At 47.6% G+C, this 18,332-nt stretch overlaps 1 protein-coding gene across 2 annotated transcripts in view; it reads left to right on the top strand.

The window, feature by feature from the left end:
- Positions 1 to 18,332, top strand: part of ABCF1 (ATP binding cassette subfamily F member 1) — an 83,401-nt gene that overhangs the window by 8,045 nt on the left and 57,024 nt on the right. For both annotated transcript variants that reach the window (XM_063938015.1, XM_063938014.1), the window contains exon 2: positions 10,302 to 10,348. In XM_063938015.1, coding sequence (XP_063794085.1) covers positions 10,302 to 10,348 — 47 coding nt within the window. The remainder of the gene's footprint in view (positions 1 to 10,301; positions 10,349 to 18,332) is intronic.

Raw genomic sequence — 18,332 nt, 5'->3', positions numbered from 1 at the left:
GGTTAGCGTTCACTTCTTTCCTAGCTTTAAATAGCGTAGGGATAACTTCCTCCGGAATTCCCTTTTCCTTCAGGATCCGGCGTTCAACCGCCATGCCGTCAACGCAGCCGCGGTACGTCTTTAAACAGACAGGCCCCCTGCTGCAGCAGGTCCTGTCTGAGCGGCAGAGGCCATAGGTCCTCTCAGATAATTTCTTGGAGTTCTGGTTACCAAGCTCTTCTTGGCCAACCCGGAACAATGAGTATAGTTCTTACTCCTCTCCTTCTTATTATTCTCATTACCCTAGGTAAGAGAGGCAGAGAAGGGAACACATACACCGACTGGTACACCCACGGTGTTACCAGAGCGTCCACAGCTATCGCCTGAGGGTCCTTGACCTGGCGCAATATCTTTGTAACTTTTTGTTGAGGCGGGACGCCATCATGTCCACCTGTGGCCTTTCCCAACGGTGTACAATCATTTGGAAGACTTCTGGATGAAGTCTCCACTCTCTCGGGTGGAGGTCGTGTCTTCTGAGAAAGTCTGCTTCTCAGTTGTCCACTCCGGGAATGAACACTGCTGACAGTGCTAACACATGATTTTCCGCCCATCGGAGAATCCTTGTGGCTTCTGCCATCGCCATCCTGCTTCTTGTGCCGCCCTGTCGTGTACATGAGCGACCGCCGTGATGTTGTCTGACTGGATCAGCACCGGCCGGTGTTGAAGCAGGGGTCTAGCCTGACTTAGGGCATTGTAAATGGCCCTTAGTTCCAGAATATTTATGTGTAGGGAAGTCTCCTGACTTTTCCATAGCCTTGGAAGTTTCTTCCCTGTGTGACTGCCCCCCAGCCTCGAAGGCTGGCATCCGTGGTCACCAGGACCCAGTCCTGTATGCCGAATCTGCGGCCCCCTAGAAGATGAGCACTCTGCAGCCACCACAACAACGACACCCTGGCCCTTGGAGACAGGGTTATCCGCCGATGCATCTGAAGATGCGACCCGGACCACATGTCCAACAGATCCCACTGGAAAATCCTTGAATGGGACCTGGCGAATGGAATTTCTTCGTAAGAAGCTACCATCCTTCCCAGGGCTCGTGTGCATTGATGCACCGACACCTGTATACGTATTAGGAGGTCTCTGTCTAGAGACGACAACTCCTTGGACTTCTCCTCCGGGAGAAACCCTTTTTATCCTGTTCTGTATCCAGAACCATACTCAGGAACAGTAGACGCGTCGTAGGAACCAGCTGCGACTTTGGAATATTCAGAATTCAGCCGTGCTGTTGTAGCACTTCCCGAGATAGTGCTACTCCGCCGAACAACTGCTCCCTGGACCTCGCCTTTATAAGGAGATCGTCCAAGTACGGGATAATTATTTCGGCCATTACCTTGGTAAATACCTCGGTGCCGGGGACAGACCAACGGCAACGTCTGGAATTGGTAATGACAATCCTGTACCACAATTTTGAGGTACTCCTGGTGAAAAGGGTAAATAGGGACATGCAGGTAAGCATCCTTGATGTCCAGTGATACCCTCCAGGCTTGCAATAATCGCCCTGAGCGATTCCATTTCGAACTTGAACCTTCGTATATAAGTGTTCAAGGCTTTCAATTTTAGAATGGGTCTCACCGAACCGTCTGGTTTCGGTACCACAACATTTTGGAATAGTAACCCCGGCCTTGTTGGAGGGGTACCTAGATTTCACCTGCTGGAAGTGCAGCTTGTGAATTGCCGCCAGTACTACCTTTCTCCGAGGGCAGCAGGCAAGGCTGAGGTGAGGTAACGGCGAGGGGGAGTCGCCTCGAACTCCAGCCTGTATCCCTGTGATACTATTTGCAGAACCTAGGGATCCACCTGTGGGCAAACCCACTGGTCCCTGAAGTTCCCGAGACGCGCCCCTACCGCACCTGTCTCCATGTGCCTTTTATAGGCAGCATCACCTGTCCACTGCCGGGTTTCTAATACCCTCCTGGCAGAATGGACATTGCATTAATTCTGGATGCCAGCCGGCAAATATCCCTCTGTGCATCCTTTATATATAAGACAACGTCTTTAATATGCTCTATGTTAGCAAACTATTTTCCCTGTCTTAGAGTATTAATATTATCTGACAGGGTATCAGACCACGCTGCAGCAGCACTATTTATGCTGAGGCGATTGCAGGTCTCAGTATATAACCTGAGTGTGTGTATATACAGACTTCAGGATAGTCTCCTGCTTTTTATCAGCAGGCTCCTTCAAGGTGGCCGTACCCTAAGACGGCAGTGCCACCTTTTTTGACAAACGTGTGAGCGCCTTATCCACCCTAAGGGATATCTCCCAACGTGACCTATCCTCTGGCGGGAAAGGGTACGCCATCAGTAACTTTTTAGAAATTACCAGTTTCTTATTGGGGGAACCCACGCTACTTTACACACTTCATTCATTCATCTGATGGGGGAACAAAACACTGGCTGCTTTTTCTCCCCAAAAGTAAAACCCCTTTTATGTGGTACTTGGGTTCATGTCAGAAATGCGTAACACATTTTTTATTGCCGAGATCATGTAACGGATGTTCCTAGTGGATTGTGTATATGTCTCAATCTCGTCGACACTGGAGTCAGACTCCGTGTCGACATCTGTATCTGCCATCTGAGGTAACGGGCGCTTCTTTGAGCCCCTGATGGCCTTTTAGACGCCTGGGCAGGCGCGGGCTGAGAAGCCGGCTGTCCCACAGCTGTTTTACGTCATCCAGCCTTGTAAGGAGTTGATATTGTCGTTAATACCTTCCACCTATCCAACCACTCTGGTGTCGGCCCCACAGGGGACGACATCTTATTTATCGGCCTCTGCTCCACCTCCACGTAACCTTCCTCATCCCACATGTCGACACAGCCGTACCGACACACAGCACACACACAGGGAATGCTCTGACTGAGGACAGGACCCCACAAAGTCCTTTGGGGAGAGAGAGAGTATGCCAGCACACACCAAAGCGCTATATAATGCAGGGATTAACACTATAACTGAGTGATTTTTCCCCCAATAGCTGCTTGTATAAACAATATTGCACCTAAATTTAGTGCCCCCCCTCTCTTTTTAACCCTTTGAGCCTGAAAACTACAGGGGAGAGCCTGGGGAGCTGTCTTCCAGCTGCACTGTGAAGAGAAAATGGCGCCCAGTGTGCTGAGGGAGATAGCTCCGCCCCTTTTTCGCAGACTTTTCTCCAGCTTTTTTATGGATTCTGGCAGGGGTATTTCTTTTTCATCCACTAGGGGTCACTGGAGTACTCTTGGGGATATGGACGGCGTAGCAGAAACAAAGGCACTGAATATTTAAATTTAGAACTCTCCACCCCTCCATATCCCAGAGTACCTCAGTGTACGACCTCAGTGTTTTTTCCGTGCTCAAAGCACTAACAACGGCTTGTGGGATTCCCACACTTTGTGGAAGATTTTTATTAATTTTTCATTTTTATTTTTTAATTTTTCAATTTTTACTATACATCCCTTCCCAGTTTATTGAAAAACATGGGTCCGGGATAGTGCCGCTGCAGCAGCGCATGGCGTGTCGGTCCTCACAAAGAGCACCCTCACAGCCACAGGCCCACTGGCCTGCAACAGCTGGACGGAACTTACATAAAGAAGCCCCGTCACAGCCATAAAAAAGTGATCAAAGAGCTGGACGGAGCTTACAGAAAGAAGCCCGTCACAGCCATGAAGAAGTGATCAAAGAGCTGGACGGAGCTTACAGAGAGAAGCCCCGTCACAGCCATGAAGAGGATCAAGCAGCTGGACGGAGCTTACAGATAGAAGCCCCGTCGCAGCTACGCCCGGAAAGCTCTGAGCTTAGAATAAGGTATGCTGGGGAAAACGGGGCGGTCAGCGCAGGCGGCCGCCCCGCTGTGTGGTGTGCCGTTCACAGTGAAGGGGGAGGTCAGCTCCCGCTTCCGCCCGAGGTGTGGGGACATTGTAGCGCTTAGCGCACGCCGCTGCTCGCTCCACTTGGCGCCCGTTCCGCCGCTGGTCTCCCCACTCAGCGCCCTCCCCACACGGCCACAGTCTTCAGCACAAGACCTCCGGCCAGGCCTCCGCTGATCTGCTCTCAGAGGCCGCCGCCCGCCGCAGCTCTCTCGCTATGGGGTCCGTTACAGCCGCTCCGTACAGCGCTCCGTACAACAGGGCGCCGTCATCGCTCCCTGCAGTGAGCGTCCCAGCTCACCGCTAACAGCAGAGAGTACAAGGAGGGACGGAGACCCGCCGCACAGACAGCGGGGCTCTCACATAGAAACCCGGGCAGCTTGACTAGCAACGCGCTCCGGCCAGCCGATTTCGGCTGCTCGGGGTTATGGTCCTTCGCCTCCCTGCATTCCCAGCTCCCCGCTGAGACACAGCGCTACAGGGAGTACAGGGAAGGGGAAAGGGAAGTGGGGGACCTGGCAGATTACTGCATGGCTGCAGCTGCCAGATGCATGTAATAGGCTGTTGAGCCTATATATATATATATTTATGTATAAAAGTTATTAATATTAACAGAAGATATTAAAGGCAGAGCTTATATTAAAGGTCATCTGCCTGTGATGTTATTGTAACCTGCATGTGCTGTGATTATCAGTGTATATTAGACTGTGATTATCATGGGCAGCAGATATTGTAATTTCTCCTATGAGTTACAATGTAAGCATGGCATGGGGGCCATTTTTAATCATGTTTCCTGTTGCTGCCATAATTCCAGAACATTCCTACACTACATCTCTTCGCCACCGGAGGCGCAGGGGTGTTAGTGGGAAAAAATTTGGGTCAGGTTTCACATAGGCCATGTAAACTGTATTTAGCCATAAATATATTTATCCATAAGTGTATGTATATGTGTGTATATATATATATATATATATATATATATATATATATATATAATATATATATATATATATATATATATAAAACGCACTTTAAGTCTGTCCTTTGGCTATTGTGGTGTCTGTCTGTATAAGCATACAACACAGACTAAATATAAGGTTTACTATAATGTCGGTACATAAATCTACCGCAAATTCTGTTGGTTTGTACGTTTCCACTCCGGAAGCAGGGTCAGTCCCAGATCCTATGTTAAGCATAACGCCTCTCCACACGAGCGGTAAGATCGGAGTCTCCAAAGTTACTCCGCAAGCTCTAACAAAGGATTTTCAGTCCAGGGTATTAATTTATACTTATAATTTAATCTGACAATTATACAAACCTCACAGCGGTACCTACCACTGACAAGGGTACATTAAACCAGCAGTCAGATAGTGCGGGGGTTTGACAACCATACATTGCTAATAACAGTGAGTCAGTGTCTCAAATTTTATAGTGATTAGGTAGACTCTAACATCTAATCTGTCGATTTTCCTAAACAACAACAGATTTTCAATGAGTTATTAGTTACAATATCTGACTAACAGTTAACTCTATTTACCCGTTCTAAATGGGACAATACGTCATTGGTGAATTCGTCTGTGACAAACATTATAAACATTTGGGTCACTAGACGCTCTATGTATGTAAACAATGACGATCATTGTTAATAAAAAGCTGCAGAGTATTTCTGTAAAGCTTCGGCTAACACGATTCTAGCTTTTCATCGTCGCTAGTTTCACCAAAACAAGCCTAGAACTTGTTTAATGCTAATTTGATATTCAGACAAAAGATTACCCGACGTTTAATCCCTTTAGACTTCAGTTTTTGTTTCAAGGCTGTGGTACAAAAACAGTCACGACTTGTAACGACATGGTGCTAAAGTCAACAAGCCAGTGGCTTAACGGCCTCTTAGGTCATCTAGCATTTCCAATTGTGGAAGCGCGCCGTTACACGTGACATTTGCCGGGTTTTCCAAACATCCACTCATGGATGTATCAGCTATTTACATCTGCTGGTTTCAGCTGTTTTTATTTCCACACCTGGTACACCAACAGAGTCAGGGTTACTTATTCCCCTCTGTTTGGGGTAGCAAAGCCGAAGGGCTCCGTCGCAGTATCAATCAGCAAGTCACTTACTACAGTTGGAAATGGATTTACTGCAGTTAGTACTTGCATAGTTGAAGCCACAAGATTGCATGATTGCGCTTGATCTTCACAATGTGTATTTACCCATTCCGGGTTGGTCACCGCATAACAGGTTCTTGCGTTTTGCAATACGCCACAACCATTAACCATTTCAGGTTCTACCGTTTGGCCTCTTGTCAGTGCCTCGGGTATTCACCAAGGTGATGTTGGGGCAATAGCTCATTTCAGAGCCCTAGCGGTGACAATCGTTACATATTTAGACGATCTGCTCATAAGAACTCTGTCTCAACAGAAGTTCATCTTACTTGCGCTACTAACGTACACCACGGTAGCAGGTCAAGTTCGAAAACAATCGCATCTAATTCCGTCTAAACGACTTCAGTTCCTAGGTAAGATTATAAATACGGTAAATCTAAGAGATTTAACTACTACACCAGCAAGAACAAATATACCAACTAGTACAATTCGTGCAAAAGCCACGCACACTAGCGGTACATTGGTGTATTCGCCTATTGGGAACAATGATGTGTTTTCAAAGCGCTGGAACAATGATGTTTTTTCAAAGCGCTTTAGTTCGCCGGGTTTCAGGGCGAGAGTGTATATACTCTGGACGAGAGTCTCAGAGGTTCAGGAGTTGTAGTTAAAAAGATCAGCGACAGGGGTTCTAAAACGGATCACGACAGATTGCTGTCTATAAATGTCCTGGAACTCCGTGCAATTTACAATGCACTATATGCTTCGCTTTCAGTCTGTCCAAGTGCAGTCAGACAACGCAACGGGAGTTGCATACACAACAACCAGGGAGGACCGAGAAGCCGCATGGCAATGCGGCAGGTAGTTCGAATCCTCAAATTGCCCAGAACACCATTAGGTGATGTTGTCTACGGGGATCATTCCAGGAGTGGACATCTGTTAGACAGATGATCTCAACCGTCGGAATTTTTATCCATAAAACTGGGCATTTCATCCACAGGTGTTTCATATGTGAATCCACAAGTGGGGTTACCCTCAGGTATACATGATGGCATCTCGCCACAATTACAATCGCTCAGTATGTGTACAGAGCGAGAGATCACAAGAGCAGTGGCAGTGGAGGTCTCACATTCGTGTGGTCATACAGCTTCGTGTATCTGCCTCCACCATTTTCCTCTGCTCTCTTTCTATCTCTCCGTTGCTAAAACGGATCATAAGACAGTTCGTCACAGTCATACTAGTGATATCTCATGGATTTCGGAGAGCTTGCTTCTCAAAGCTCCAAAGAATACTTGCACACGATCTTGGTTCCTCATAATACGTCCAACCTGTTACAACAGGGACCGTTCGTTGACCCCTATTCACATATGTACCGCGGCTGCGGTTGACGGGGTGGGGGTTCAGACCACCCTCTTAAGGAAATACATAGGGCATTACAGTATTGGTATACCAACCATGTTATGAGCTAGGAAGCCGCTTACGGCAGCTCATTATTACACAATTTGGTGTGCCTATATAGGTGGGTGTGAGGCTCAGAAGTTTCCGACATCATCTTTCACGTTACCCGTATTCTGTTATTTACAGACGGGGGGGGATGGAGAACTGCGTTTATCTGCACTGAGGGTGCAGGTATCTGTGTGGTCAATTTATTTTCACAGACGTTTGAATCTATTGCGTAGGTACACACCTTTTTTACAAGGTGTGTCATCAAGGTGCAGCCTCCATTTATCACACCTACAGCGCCATGCGACTTGAAGCTGGGTTCAGATTTCTTACAGTTTTCATATTTTTTGAACCCTTACAACAAATGGGTATTAAGTTTCTCAATTGGAAAACGTTTTCTTCTAGCCGTAGCTTCGGCAAGGGGTTTTGTTTTCATATTTGGGTGCCTTGTATTCCAAGCCACTGTATTTGAGTTTTATCATAACAAAGCAGAACTTCGGACCAATTCCGATTTCTTATTCTTCACAGCAATAAACCAAGAGTGGTTCCTGTGTTGACAGCACATTCTAAAATTATGAATGTGGTACACGCATTACGCGTCTATATGTCCCGAACGTCTACAGTACGTAATACGTATACGTTGTTTGTTATATATGATGCTGCCAACTGGAGTTAGCCAGTTTCTCAGCAAACATTATCCAGTTGGATAAAAATGACTACAAGTCAGGCTTACTTTAAGGCTAAGTTACAGTCGCCTACGTCAGTAATAGCTCATCCCACAGGTTCTGTGGGAATGTCATGACCAGCTGGTCGTGCAGCGTCTACGACGCGGCTACATAGCCTTCAGTGCACACGTTTGTGCGCGTTTACACGTTATAAAACGGTTGCACGTTTGTGCGCGTTTACACGTTATGAAACGGTTGCGGCATCAGCATCTAGCTTTGGCCGTCTACTGTTACAGGTGTCAAACAGCTCTCCCGCCCACGAGGGAAGCTTTGGTACGTCCCAAGAGTACTCCAGTGACCCCTAGTGGATGAAAAAGAAAGTAGGATTTTGGTACTTACCAGGTAAATCCTTTTCTTTGAATCCATAGGGGGCACTGGACGCCCACCCAGAGCAGTTTTACCTGGGTTGTTTGTTTTATCTGGGTTGTTTTAAGCTCAAAGGAGCTTATGATAACACATTTTACCAGGGTTGTATTAAGCTCAGAGGAGCTTATGGTAAGAAATTTTCACCGATTGGTTCAAATTATAAAGGTCTATCGGTTATGGTGTCAACTGTTTAGTTGACAGTAACGTTATGGGTCAACTTTGTTGTTGTCCGTTATGTGATAGGAATTCTCCATTGTCAACTTCTCTATAGTCTTGTTCGCTCAGTAAAAAACACTGAGGTCGTACACTGAGGTACTCTGGGATATGGAGGGGTGGAGAGTTCTAAATTTAAATATTCAGTGCCTTTGTTTCTGCTACGCCGTCCATATCCCCAAGAGTACTCCAGTGCCCCCTATGGATTCAAAGAAAAGGATTTACCTGGTAAGTACCAAAATCCTACTTTATCACATATATAGCCTCTGGGGCTATATATTGTGATATATTTGCCAGCCAAGGTGTATTTATTGCTTCTCAGGGCGCCCCCCCCCCCCCCCCCCCCAGCGCCCTGCACCCTCAGTGACCGGAGTGTGAAGTGTGTATGAGGAGCAATGGCGCACAGCTGCAGTGCTGTGCGCTACCTTGGTGAAGACTGATGTCTTCTGCCGCCGATTTTCCGGATTTCTTCTTGCTTCTGGCTCTGTAAGGGGGCCGGCGGCGCGGCTCCGGGACCGAACACCAATGGCCGGTTCCATGCGGTCGATCCCTCTGGAGCTAATGGTGTCCAGTAGCCTAAGAAGCCCAAGCTACCACCAGTTAGGTAGGTTCGCTTCTTCTCCCCTTAATCCCTCGCTGCAGTGAGTCTGTTGCCAGCAGATCTCACTGTAAAATAAAAAACCTAAAATATACTTTCTTTCTAGGAGCTCAGGAGAGCCCCTAGTGTGCATCCAGCTCGGCCGGGCACAGGATTCTAACTGAAGTCTGGAGGAGGGTCATAATTTGAGGAGCCAGTGCACACCAGGCAGTCCTAATTCTTTCTTAGCTGTGCCCAGTCTCCTGTGGAGCCGCTATTCCCCATGGTCCTTACGGAGTCCCCAGCATCCACTAGGACGTTAGAGAAATGTGTGTGTATGTTGGGGGGGGGGGGGGGTGGTAGGGATGGAATCTGTGAGGGGGTGGTATGGTAATGGGGAGCGTAGGAGTGAATTTGTATATAGGAATTGAGGGAGATAGGACTAGGTAGAGGAGGACAAGAGAGGAAGGGAATGGGGGGGAGGCGGGGGTGGATGGGAATAGGAAACAATGGAATAACTGGGAAAGAGGAATTGAGGTAGGATGGTAATAAAGACTAGGATGGGGGTAGAGATGGGGATGGAGTGAGAAGATAACCGAGAGCAACAGATGAGAGCGCAGGCAGATCTGAAATCTGGGGGAGGAAGGTGATAGTATGAGACTGTAAATGGGTTAAGGTATATATGGAATTACATTGCTCCTTCTTTGTAACAAGAGCATGTGACTCCTTCATATAAATGCATTATAACCATGGTGACATTATATAGACCGCGTTATACATTACAATTAATACATTTTTGTTAAGCAGAAGTGGCTAGTGGTAATTGAGGGGACACTTTGGTTACATGCATGGTGGACACCAGCTGGGGATTGCTCTGGGCATTACATGGCTGATAGCTGTCAGCATTACGTCTCTGCCCTGTCATGCTGACTCAGGCCTTCTCCTCTTCAGATAGCGCTTCCACATTGTCCTCTAGTGTCACTCTGCTCTCTCATTACAGATAAGGTGGTGAAGAAAGGAAAAAAAGACAAAAAGGGAAAGAAATCGGTGAGCAGGAATACTACTTTATATGTTGAACATGCCTGAAACAGTAAGGGGGCGATTCAGTTCAGCTTTATGGGCCTGATGGTAGATGTGCTAAATTTAGCACATCTATGATCAGTCACACTGACATGCGGGGGGATGCCCAGCACAGGGGTAGTCCGCCCTGCATGCCCGGTCCTGCCCCGTCACAAAAATACAAAAGCATCACACAGCGGTGATGCTTTTGTAGTTGAAGCGTAGCTCCCACCGGCGCTGGCAGGGAGCTACTCGTTTTTGTCAGCATCGCAGCGGCTGCGTGTGACGTCACGCAGCCGCTGCGGCCCCCGCACTATCCGGGCACGCCTGCGTTGCCCGGACCGCGCCCCTAATACAGAGGTCAAACGCCGCCGGCCCGCCCCCTCCCACCCAGCGAACGCCTCTTCCTGTCAATCAGACAGTGGCGATCGCAGGGCTGAGACGGCCGTTGGCTGTCTGGCATGCGCAGTTCAGACCTGATCGGCTGCTGTGCGAAAACGCACAGCACCAATCGGGTCTGAATTAGGCCCCACACCATATATTACACACCATATATTACAGTAGCCCATCACCCCTGTGAGGAGTGATACAAAATCAGCGATGTTGGTGGTGGTAGTGGTGATGTGTCATTCCATTGCACCCATCACGCAAAATTGAATCACCCCCAAAGTGTGATTAGGAGTCACCCCCTTGAACCCTTTCAATGCCATAAACTTGCAGGAAACCGTTTCTATTTACTCCGCTACACGTGGGACCCATATTAATATAATCAGGAATTATTTGTTGGTTGTCTGATGACCCAAACTCTATTTCCTGGTCTGATGTACTAAGTTTGTTATCCTGATTCAGAGATGTACGTTTAGGCCGGGTACATTCTACACCGATATCGGGCCGATTGGATATACTCGCTGTTTTATATGCCTGGAAACTACCAATCTGCACACACCAGCGGTCGCATGCGATATCTTCCGGTCGGTCATGCTGCACAGCCAACCGGACGATGTTGCATGCGGCGCCATGCATATTAATGAGGGACAGAACAGCGATTGTTCTGTCCTTCATCAAATCTACCTGGTGTGTACAACCAGTCTCTGCTGATCCGACCTGAAGGGAATTCGGCCCAACAATTGGCTGGTGCTCAGGTGTGTGCCTGCCCAATTCGATCTTAACACATATTTACAATGTTTTAAATTCTGAGCACGTGTAGATCTGATCTGGGGCTGTGATGTGCAGTGCCCCAAAAGCAGCTGCATGGCTTAGGGTGGTGATGGCAGTGTTCCAGAAAACAGTGGCCTGTCTGTCCCATTTTCTGGGCTTGCCAAAACCAGTGGCTCCGCTCCTTTGTATGCAGCCTCAGTAACCTGATGGTTATGTTCTAGAACAGTGGTTCTCATACTCTGTTCTCAGGACCCCACTCGGTTCACGTTTTCCAGGTCACCCAGCAGGTGCACTATGTATCACCAACTGCCACATTTAAAAAAATCTACAGGTTACCTGCATAACATGAACCGTGTGGGGTCCTGAGGACTGAGTTTGAGAACCTGTGTTCTAGAAAACTCAGGTTCTTGGTAACACTCTCATATATTATGTAATGTATATCCTAGTAATAGGATAAAGGTGCACAGGTCAACACAAATACAGACATTTTAAAATGTATCTTTTATTAAGCAGTATAATACTATAATTCCTCTAATAAGGACTAAAATAGCGAAGTATTAAAATAATGAGAGTAAAAAAAGAGTGACAGTTGTAAAATAGGTGTCTGGTCCTCTCTGATATTGTGAATCAAGTACGTGTGTGTGTGTGTGTGTGTGTGTGTGTGTATATGTATGTATGTATGTATGTATGTATGTATGTATATATATATATATATGTGTATGTGTATATGTCATTCACGGCGGCACTCAGGACTGCATATCCAAATAAAATCACAGACGCATAAGGTAGCTTATCAATCATCATTTGATAAGCTACCTTATGCGTCTGTGATTTTATTTGGATATGCGGTCCTGAGTGCCGCCGCAAATGACTTTTGTATGGAGCTGTATGCTAATTGCAGCTTAATTCGGAGGGCACCGGGCAAATACATTGTGGAGATCATCCGAGTGCCGGATTATTGCAATATATATATATATCCCAACTGATCCCGTCGACACGTCTGCTGTTCCTAGGGATGATTCTGGACACTGTTCAGAAAAAGGTATTTCTTCCGGAGGAGAAAGCCAGGGAGTTATCCGAACTCGTCAGGAACCTCCTAAAACCAGGGACAGTGTCTGTGCATCAATGCACAAGAGTCCTGGGAAAAATGGTGGCTTCTTACGAAGCGATTCCATTCGGCAGATTCCATGCACGAAGGTCACACAAGGAAGAAACTTCCAGGGCGTGTGGTCAAGCCTGGAAGCGTCTCTTCACATAAATATACTGGAACTAAGAGCAATCTACAATGCTCTAAGCCTGGCAAACCCTCTGCTTCAGGGTCAGCCGATGTTGATCCAGTCGGACAACATCACGGCAGTCGCCCACGTAAACAGACAGGGCGGCACAAGAAGCAGGAGGGCAATGGCAGAGGCTGCAAGGATTCTTCGCTGGGCGGAAAATCATGTGATAGCACTGTCAGCAGTGTTCATCCCGGGAGTGGACAACTGGGAAGCAGACTTCCTCAGCAGATACGATCTTCACCCGGGAGAGTGGGGACTTCATCCAGAAGTCTTCCACATGATTGTAGTCCATTGGGAAAGACCAATGGTGGACATGATGGCGTCCCGCCTCAACAAAAAACTGGACAGGTATTGCGCCAGGTCAAGAGACCCTCAGGCAATAGCTGTGGACGCTCTGGTAACACCATGGGTGTACCAGTCAGTGTATATGTTTCCTCCTCTGCCTCTCATACCCAAGGTACTGAGAATTATACGGCAAAGGGGAGTAAGAACGATACTAGTGGCTCCGGACTGGCCAAGAAGGACTTGGTACCCGGAACTTCAGGAGATGCTCACGGAAGATCCGTGGCCTCTACCTCTAAGAAGGGATCTGCTTCAGCAGGGACCGTGTCTATTCCAAGACTTACCGCGGCTGCGTTTGACGGCATGGCGGTTGAATGCCGGATCCTAAGGGAAAAAGGCATTCCGGAAGAGGTCATCCCTACCCTGGTCAAAGCCAGGAAGGAGGTGACTGCACAACATTATCACCGCATTTGGAGAAAATATGTTGCATGGTGTGAGGCCAGGAAGGCCCCGACGGAGGAATTTCAAATGGGTCGATTCCTACATTTCCTGCAAACAGGATTGTCTATGGGCCTCAAATTAGGGTCCATTAAGGTTCAAATTTCGGCCCTGTCGATTTTCTTCCAGAAAGAATTGGCTTCAGTTCCTGAAGTCCAGACTTTTGTAAAAGGAGTACTACATATACAGCCCCCGGTTGTGCCCCCAGTGGCACCGTGGGATCTCAATGTAGTTTTGGATTTTCTCAAATCCCATTGGTTTGAGCCACTCAAATCGGTAGATTTGAAATATCTTACATGGAAAGTAACCATGCTACTGGCCCTGGCTTCAGCCAGGAGAGTGTCGGAATTGGCGGCTTTATCGTATAAAAGCCCATATCTGATTTTCCATTCGGACAGGGCAGAATTGAGGACGCGTCCTCATTTTCTGCCTAAGGTGGTATCAGCGTTTCACCTGAACCAGCCTATTGTGGTGCCTGCGGCTACTAGCGATTTGGAGGATTCCAAGTTGCTGGACGTTGTCAGAGCATTGAAAATATATATTTCAAGGACGGCTGGAGTCAGAAAATCTGACTCGCTGTTTATACTGTATGCACCCAACAAGCTGGGTGCTCCTGCTTCTAAGCAGACGATTGCTCGTTGGATTTGTAGCACAATTCAACTGGCACATTCTGTGGCAGGCCTGCCACAGCCTAAATCTGTCAATGCCCACTCCACAAGGAAGGTGGGCTCATCTTGGGCGGCTGCCCGAGGGGTCTCGGCTTTACAACTCTGCCGAGCAGCTACGTGGTCAGGGGAGAACACGTTTGTAAAATTCTACAAATTTGATACCCTGGCTAAGGAGGACCTGGAGTTCTCTCATTCGGTGCTGCAGAGTCATCCGCACTCTCCCGCCCGTTTGGGAGCTTTGGTATAATCCCCATGGTCCTGACGGAGTCCCCAGCATCCACTAGGACGTCAGAGAAAATAAGAATTTACTCACCGGTAATTCTATTTCTCGTAGTCCGTAGTGGATGCTGGGCGCCCATCCCAAGTGCGGATTGTCTGCAATACTTGTACATAGTTATTGTTACAAAAAAATCGGGTTGTTTATTGTTGTTAACCATCTTTTCAGAGGCTCCTACGTTATCATACTGTTAACTGGGTTCAGATCACAAGTTGTACGGTGTGATTGGTGTGGCTGGTATGAGTCTTACCCGGGATTCAAAATCCTTCCTTATTGTGTACGCTAGTCCGGGCACAGTATCCTAACTGAGGCTTGGAGGAGGGTCATATGGGGAGGAGCCAGTACACACCACCTAGTGGTCAAACTTTTAAATTTTGTGCCCTGTCTCCTGCGGAGCCGCTATTCCCCATGGTCCTGACGGAGTCCCCAGCATCCACTACGGACTACGAGAAATAGAATTACCGGTGAGTAAATTCTTATTTTACACTGCAAGTTAGATTGCAGATTGAACTCTCCACACCCAAATCTAACTCTCTCTGCACATGTTATATCTGCCTCCCCTGCAGTGCACATGGGGGGTAATTCCAAGTTGATCGCAGCAGGAAATTTTTTAGCAGTTGGGCAAAACCATGTGCACTGCAGGGGAGGCAGATATAACATGTGCAGAGAGAGATAGATTTGGGTGGGGTGTGTTCAATCTGCAATCTAATTTGCAGTGTAAAAATAAAGCAGCCAGTATTTACCCTGCACAGAAATAAAATAACCTACCCAAATCTAACTCTCTCTGCACATGTTATATCTGCCCCACCTGCAGTGCACATGGTTTTGCCCAACTGCTAACAAAGTTCCTGCTGCGATCAACTCGGAAATGACCCCCATAGTCTGCAACAATGTATTCAGCTGTATCACAATGACGAAACGTTACTAAACAGCAACAATTGTTACAAAACAATCCACATTCAATGAATACATCTTGAAGCGCTATATATGACAATTAAGCTATATACTGTGCCTAATTAGGAGAGTGGGAAACACAGTAACCCTGTAAGAAGTTAATTTGCTGAATAAGGGATTATGATGTGATATTTATACAGCATTGTATCTGGCTGTACGACATTAGTTGAATACTTCTTGCCGATATTTGCTAAGTGGATCTGGCTAGCACAGTGGTTCTCAAACTCCATCCTCAGGACCCCACACAGTGCATGTTTTGCAGGTAACCCAGCAAGTGCACAGGTGTATTAATTACTCACTGACACATTTTAAAAGGTCCACAGGTGGAGCTAATTATTTCACTTATGATTTTGGGAGGAGACCTGGAAAACATGCACTGTGTGGGGTCCTGAGGACCAAGTTTGAGATCCTGTGGAGGATTACTGATCAGAACATTGCACATATAGAAGGTTCCGTGTTAGGTAGTTGCTGATCTAAGAAGCATGGTCACTGTATAAATGCTGAAAACCCCCCAAAATGTTCCCTTTGGATGAATTTAACAGTTTTTCGGACTCTGGGTCGACGGCACTTAGGTCGGCACACCTTATGTCGATGCCTATAGGTAGACACCGCCATAAGGTCGACATGGAAAAAGGTGTTTAAAAAAAAACAAAAAAAAAACCTTTTTCATACTTCACGATCCACGTGGACTACAATTGGGAACGGCAATCTGCAAGCCATGCGAGGGGACATGGTGCAGTAATTGGGGTTCCCGGTCACTTTACAAAGAAAACGACACCAAAAAAATATTAAAATACTCATGTCTACCTTTTTTTCATGTCAGTCTTGTTCATGTCGATCTAATGGCTGTGTCGACCTATTTCCTCTGCCGACCTGCTCCCTGTTGACCAATAGGCATCGACCTAGACTCTGTCGGCCCTGAGTCTTATATATGAATTTAACACCCTAATAACTTATGAAAAGGAAGTGACCCTGATGTTCTAAGAATCAAGACCAGTATAAACTGGGAATTCACTTGTATGATCCCATGGTGGTGTTTTGAAGAAATGATACAATACTAAATAAAAGGAGGATATTTGGGGATAGCTATTGTGTTTTAAGGGATTATTGAAATATGTAATACTCACTGGAGTAGTGTTCACTCTAGGAGTGAAAAGGGGCAGGGCGCCGGACTCCGGGGGCACATGCGCGCGCGGCCGAAATGGGGGCGCGACCACGCAAATTAGGGGGCGTGGCCACGCCTCCGTCATTTTAGGGGGCGGTGCGGCCCACAGACGCTACTATAGAGAGCGTCTGTGGCCGGCGACGTCACTGTTGGGGGCGTGCCCAGCACCTCCGTCGGTGCTGGGCTTCCCCCAGCCCTCTCCCAATGCGTGAATGGATGCCGCGCGCATGCGCACGGCATCTATACACGCCGGGAGGGCAAGGAGCGGGCGGCTGTTCTAGCAGGGCGCCGCAAAAGGGGCAGGGCGGATTTTGCCTGTTAAAAAACGGGCAGGGCGCGGCGCCCTGCTAAAACAGCCTAGAGTGAACACTACTGGAGAATATACACAACCTTGATATAATAAGAATAAGGAGCTTGTTAAGAAGGCAAGTAATTCCACAGATTGATTCTTGACAAGGCAAACCTGTTAATACAAAACCATTCCAGGAGACTACCTCATGAAACTGATTGATTGAATGAATGCCAAGAGTGTGCAAAGCTGACATCAAAGCAAACGGGGGCTACTTTAAGAAATCTAAAATTTCTCTGACGTCCTAATGGATGCTGGGAACTCCGTAAGGACCATGGGGAATAGCGGCTCCGCAGGAGACTGGGCACAAAAGTAAAAGCTTTAGACTAACTGGTGTGCACTGGCTCCTCCCCCTATGACCCTCCTCCAAGCCTCAGTTAGATTTTTGTGCCCGGCCGAGAAGGGTGCATGCTAGGTGGCTCTCCTGAGCTGCTTAGAGTAAAAGTTTAGTTTTAGGTTTTTTATTTTCAGTGAGACCTGCTGGCAACAGGCTCACTGCATCGAGGGACTAAGGGGAGAAGAAGCGAACTCACCTGCATGCAGAGTGGATTGGGCTTCTTGGCTACTGGACATTAGCTCCAGAGGGACGATCACAGGCCCAGCCATGGATGGGTCCCGGAGCCGCGCCGCCGTCCCCCTTACAGAGCCAGAAGACTGAAGAGGTCCGGAAAATCGGCGGCAGAAGACGTCCTGTCTTCAATAAGGTAGCGCACAGCACTGCAGCTGTGCGCCATTGCTCTCAGCACACTTCACACTCCGGTCACTGAGGGTGCAGGGCGCTGGGGGGGAGCGCCCTGAGACGCAATAAAACACGTTTTAAACCTTATATGGCTAAAGAAATGCATCACATATAGCTCCTGGGCTATATGGATGCATTTAACCCCTGCCAGTTTTCCTAAAAAAAGCGGGAGAAAAGGCCGCCGAAAAGGGGGCGGAGCCTATCTCCTCAGCACACAAGCGCCATTTTCCCTCACAGCTCCGCTGGAAGGACGGCTCCCTGACTCTCCCCTGCAGTCCTGCTACAGAATCAGGGTAAAACAAGAGAGGGGGTGCACTAATTGGCAGATAATACAAATACAGCAGCTATAGAAGGGAGAAACACTTATATAAGGTTATCCCTGTATATATATAGCGCTCTGGTGTGTGCTGGCAAACTCTCCCTCTGTCTCCCCAAAGGGCTCGTGGGGTCCTGTCCTCTTTCAGAGCATTCCCTGTGTGTGTGCTGTGTGTCGGTACGATTGTGTCGACATGTATGAGGAGGAAAATGATGTGGAGGCGGAGCAATTGCCTGTAATAGTGATGTCACCCCCTAGGGAGTCGACACCTGACTGGATGGTCGTA

This window comes from Pseudophryne corroboree, chromosome 8 (genome assembly GCF_028390025.1).
Source record: "Pseudophryne corroboree isolate aPseCor3 chromosome 8, aPseCor3.hap2, whole genome shotgun sequence".
NCBI lineage: Eukaryota > Metazoa > Chordata > Amphibia > Anura > Myobatrachidae > Pseudophryne > Pseudophryne corroboree.
The sequence above is the reverse complement of the archived record's forward strand: the minus strand, read 5'-3'. Positions and strand labels throughout refer to the sequence as shown.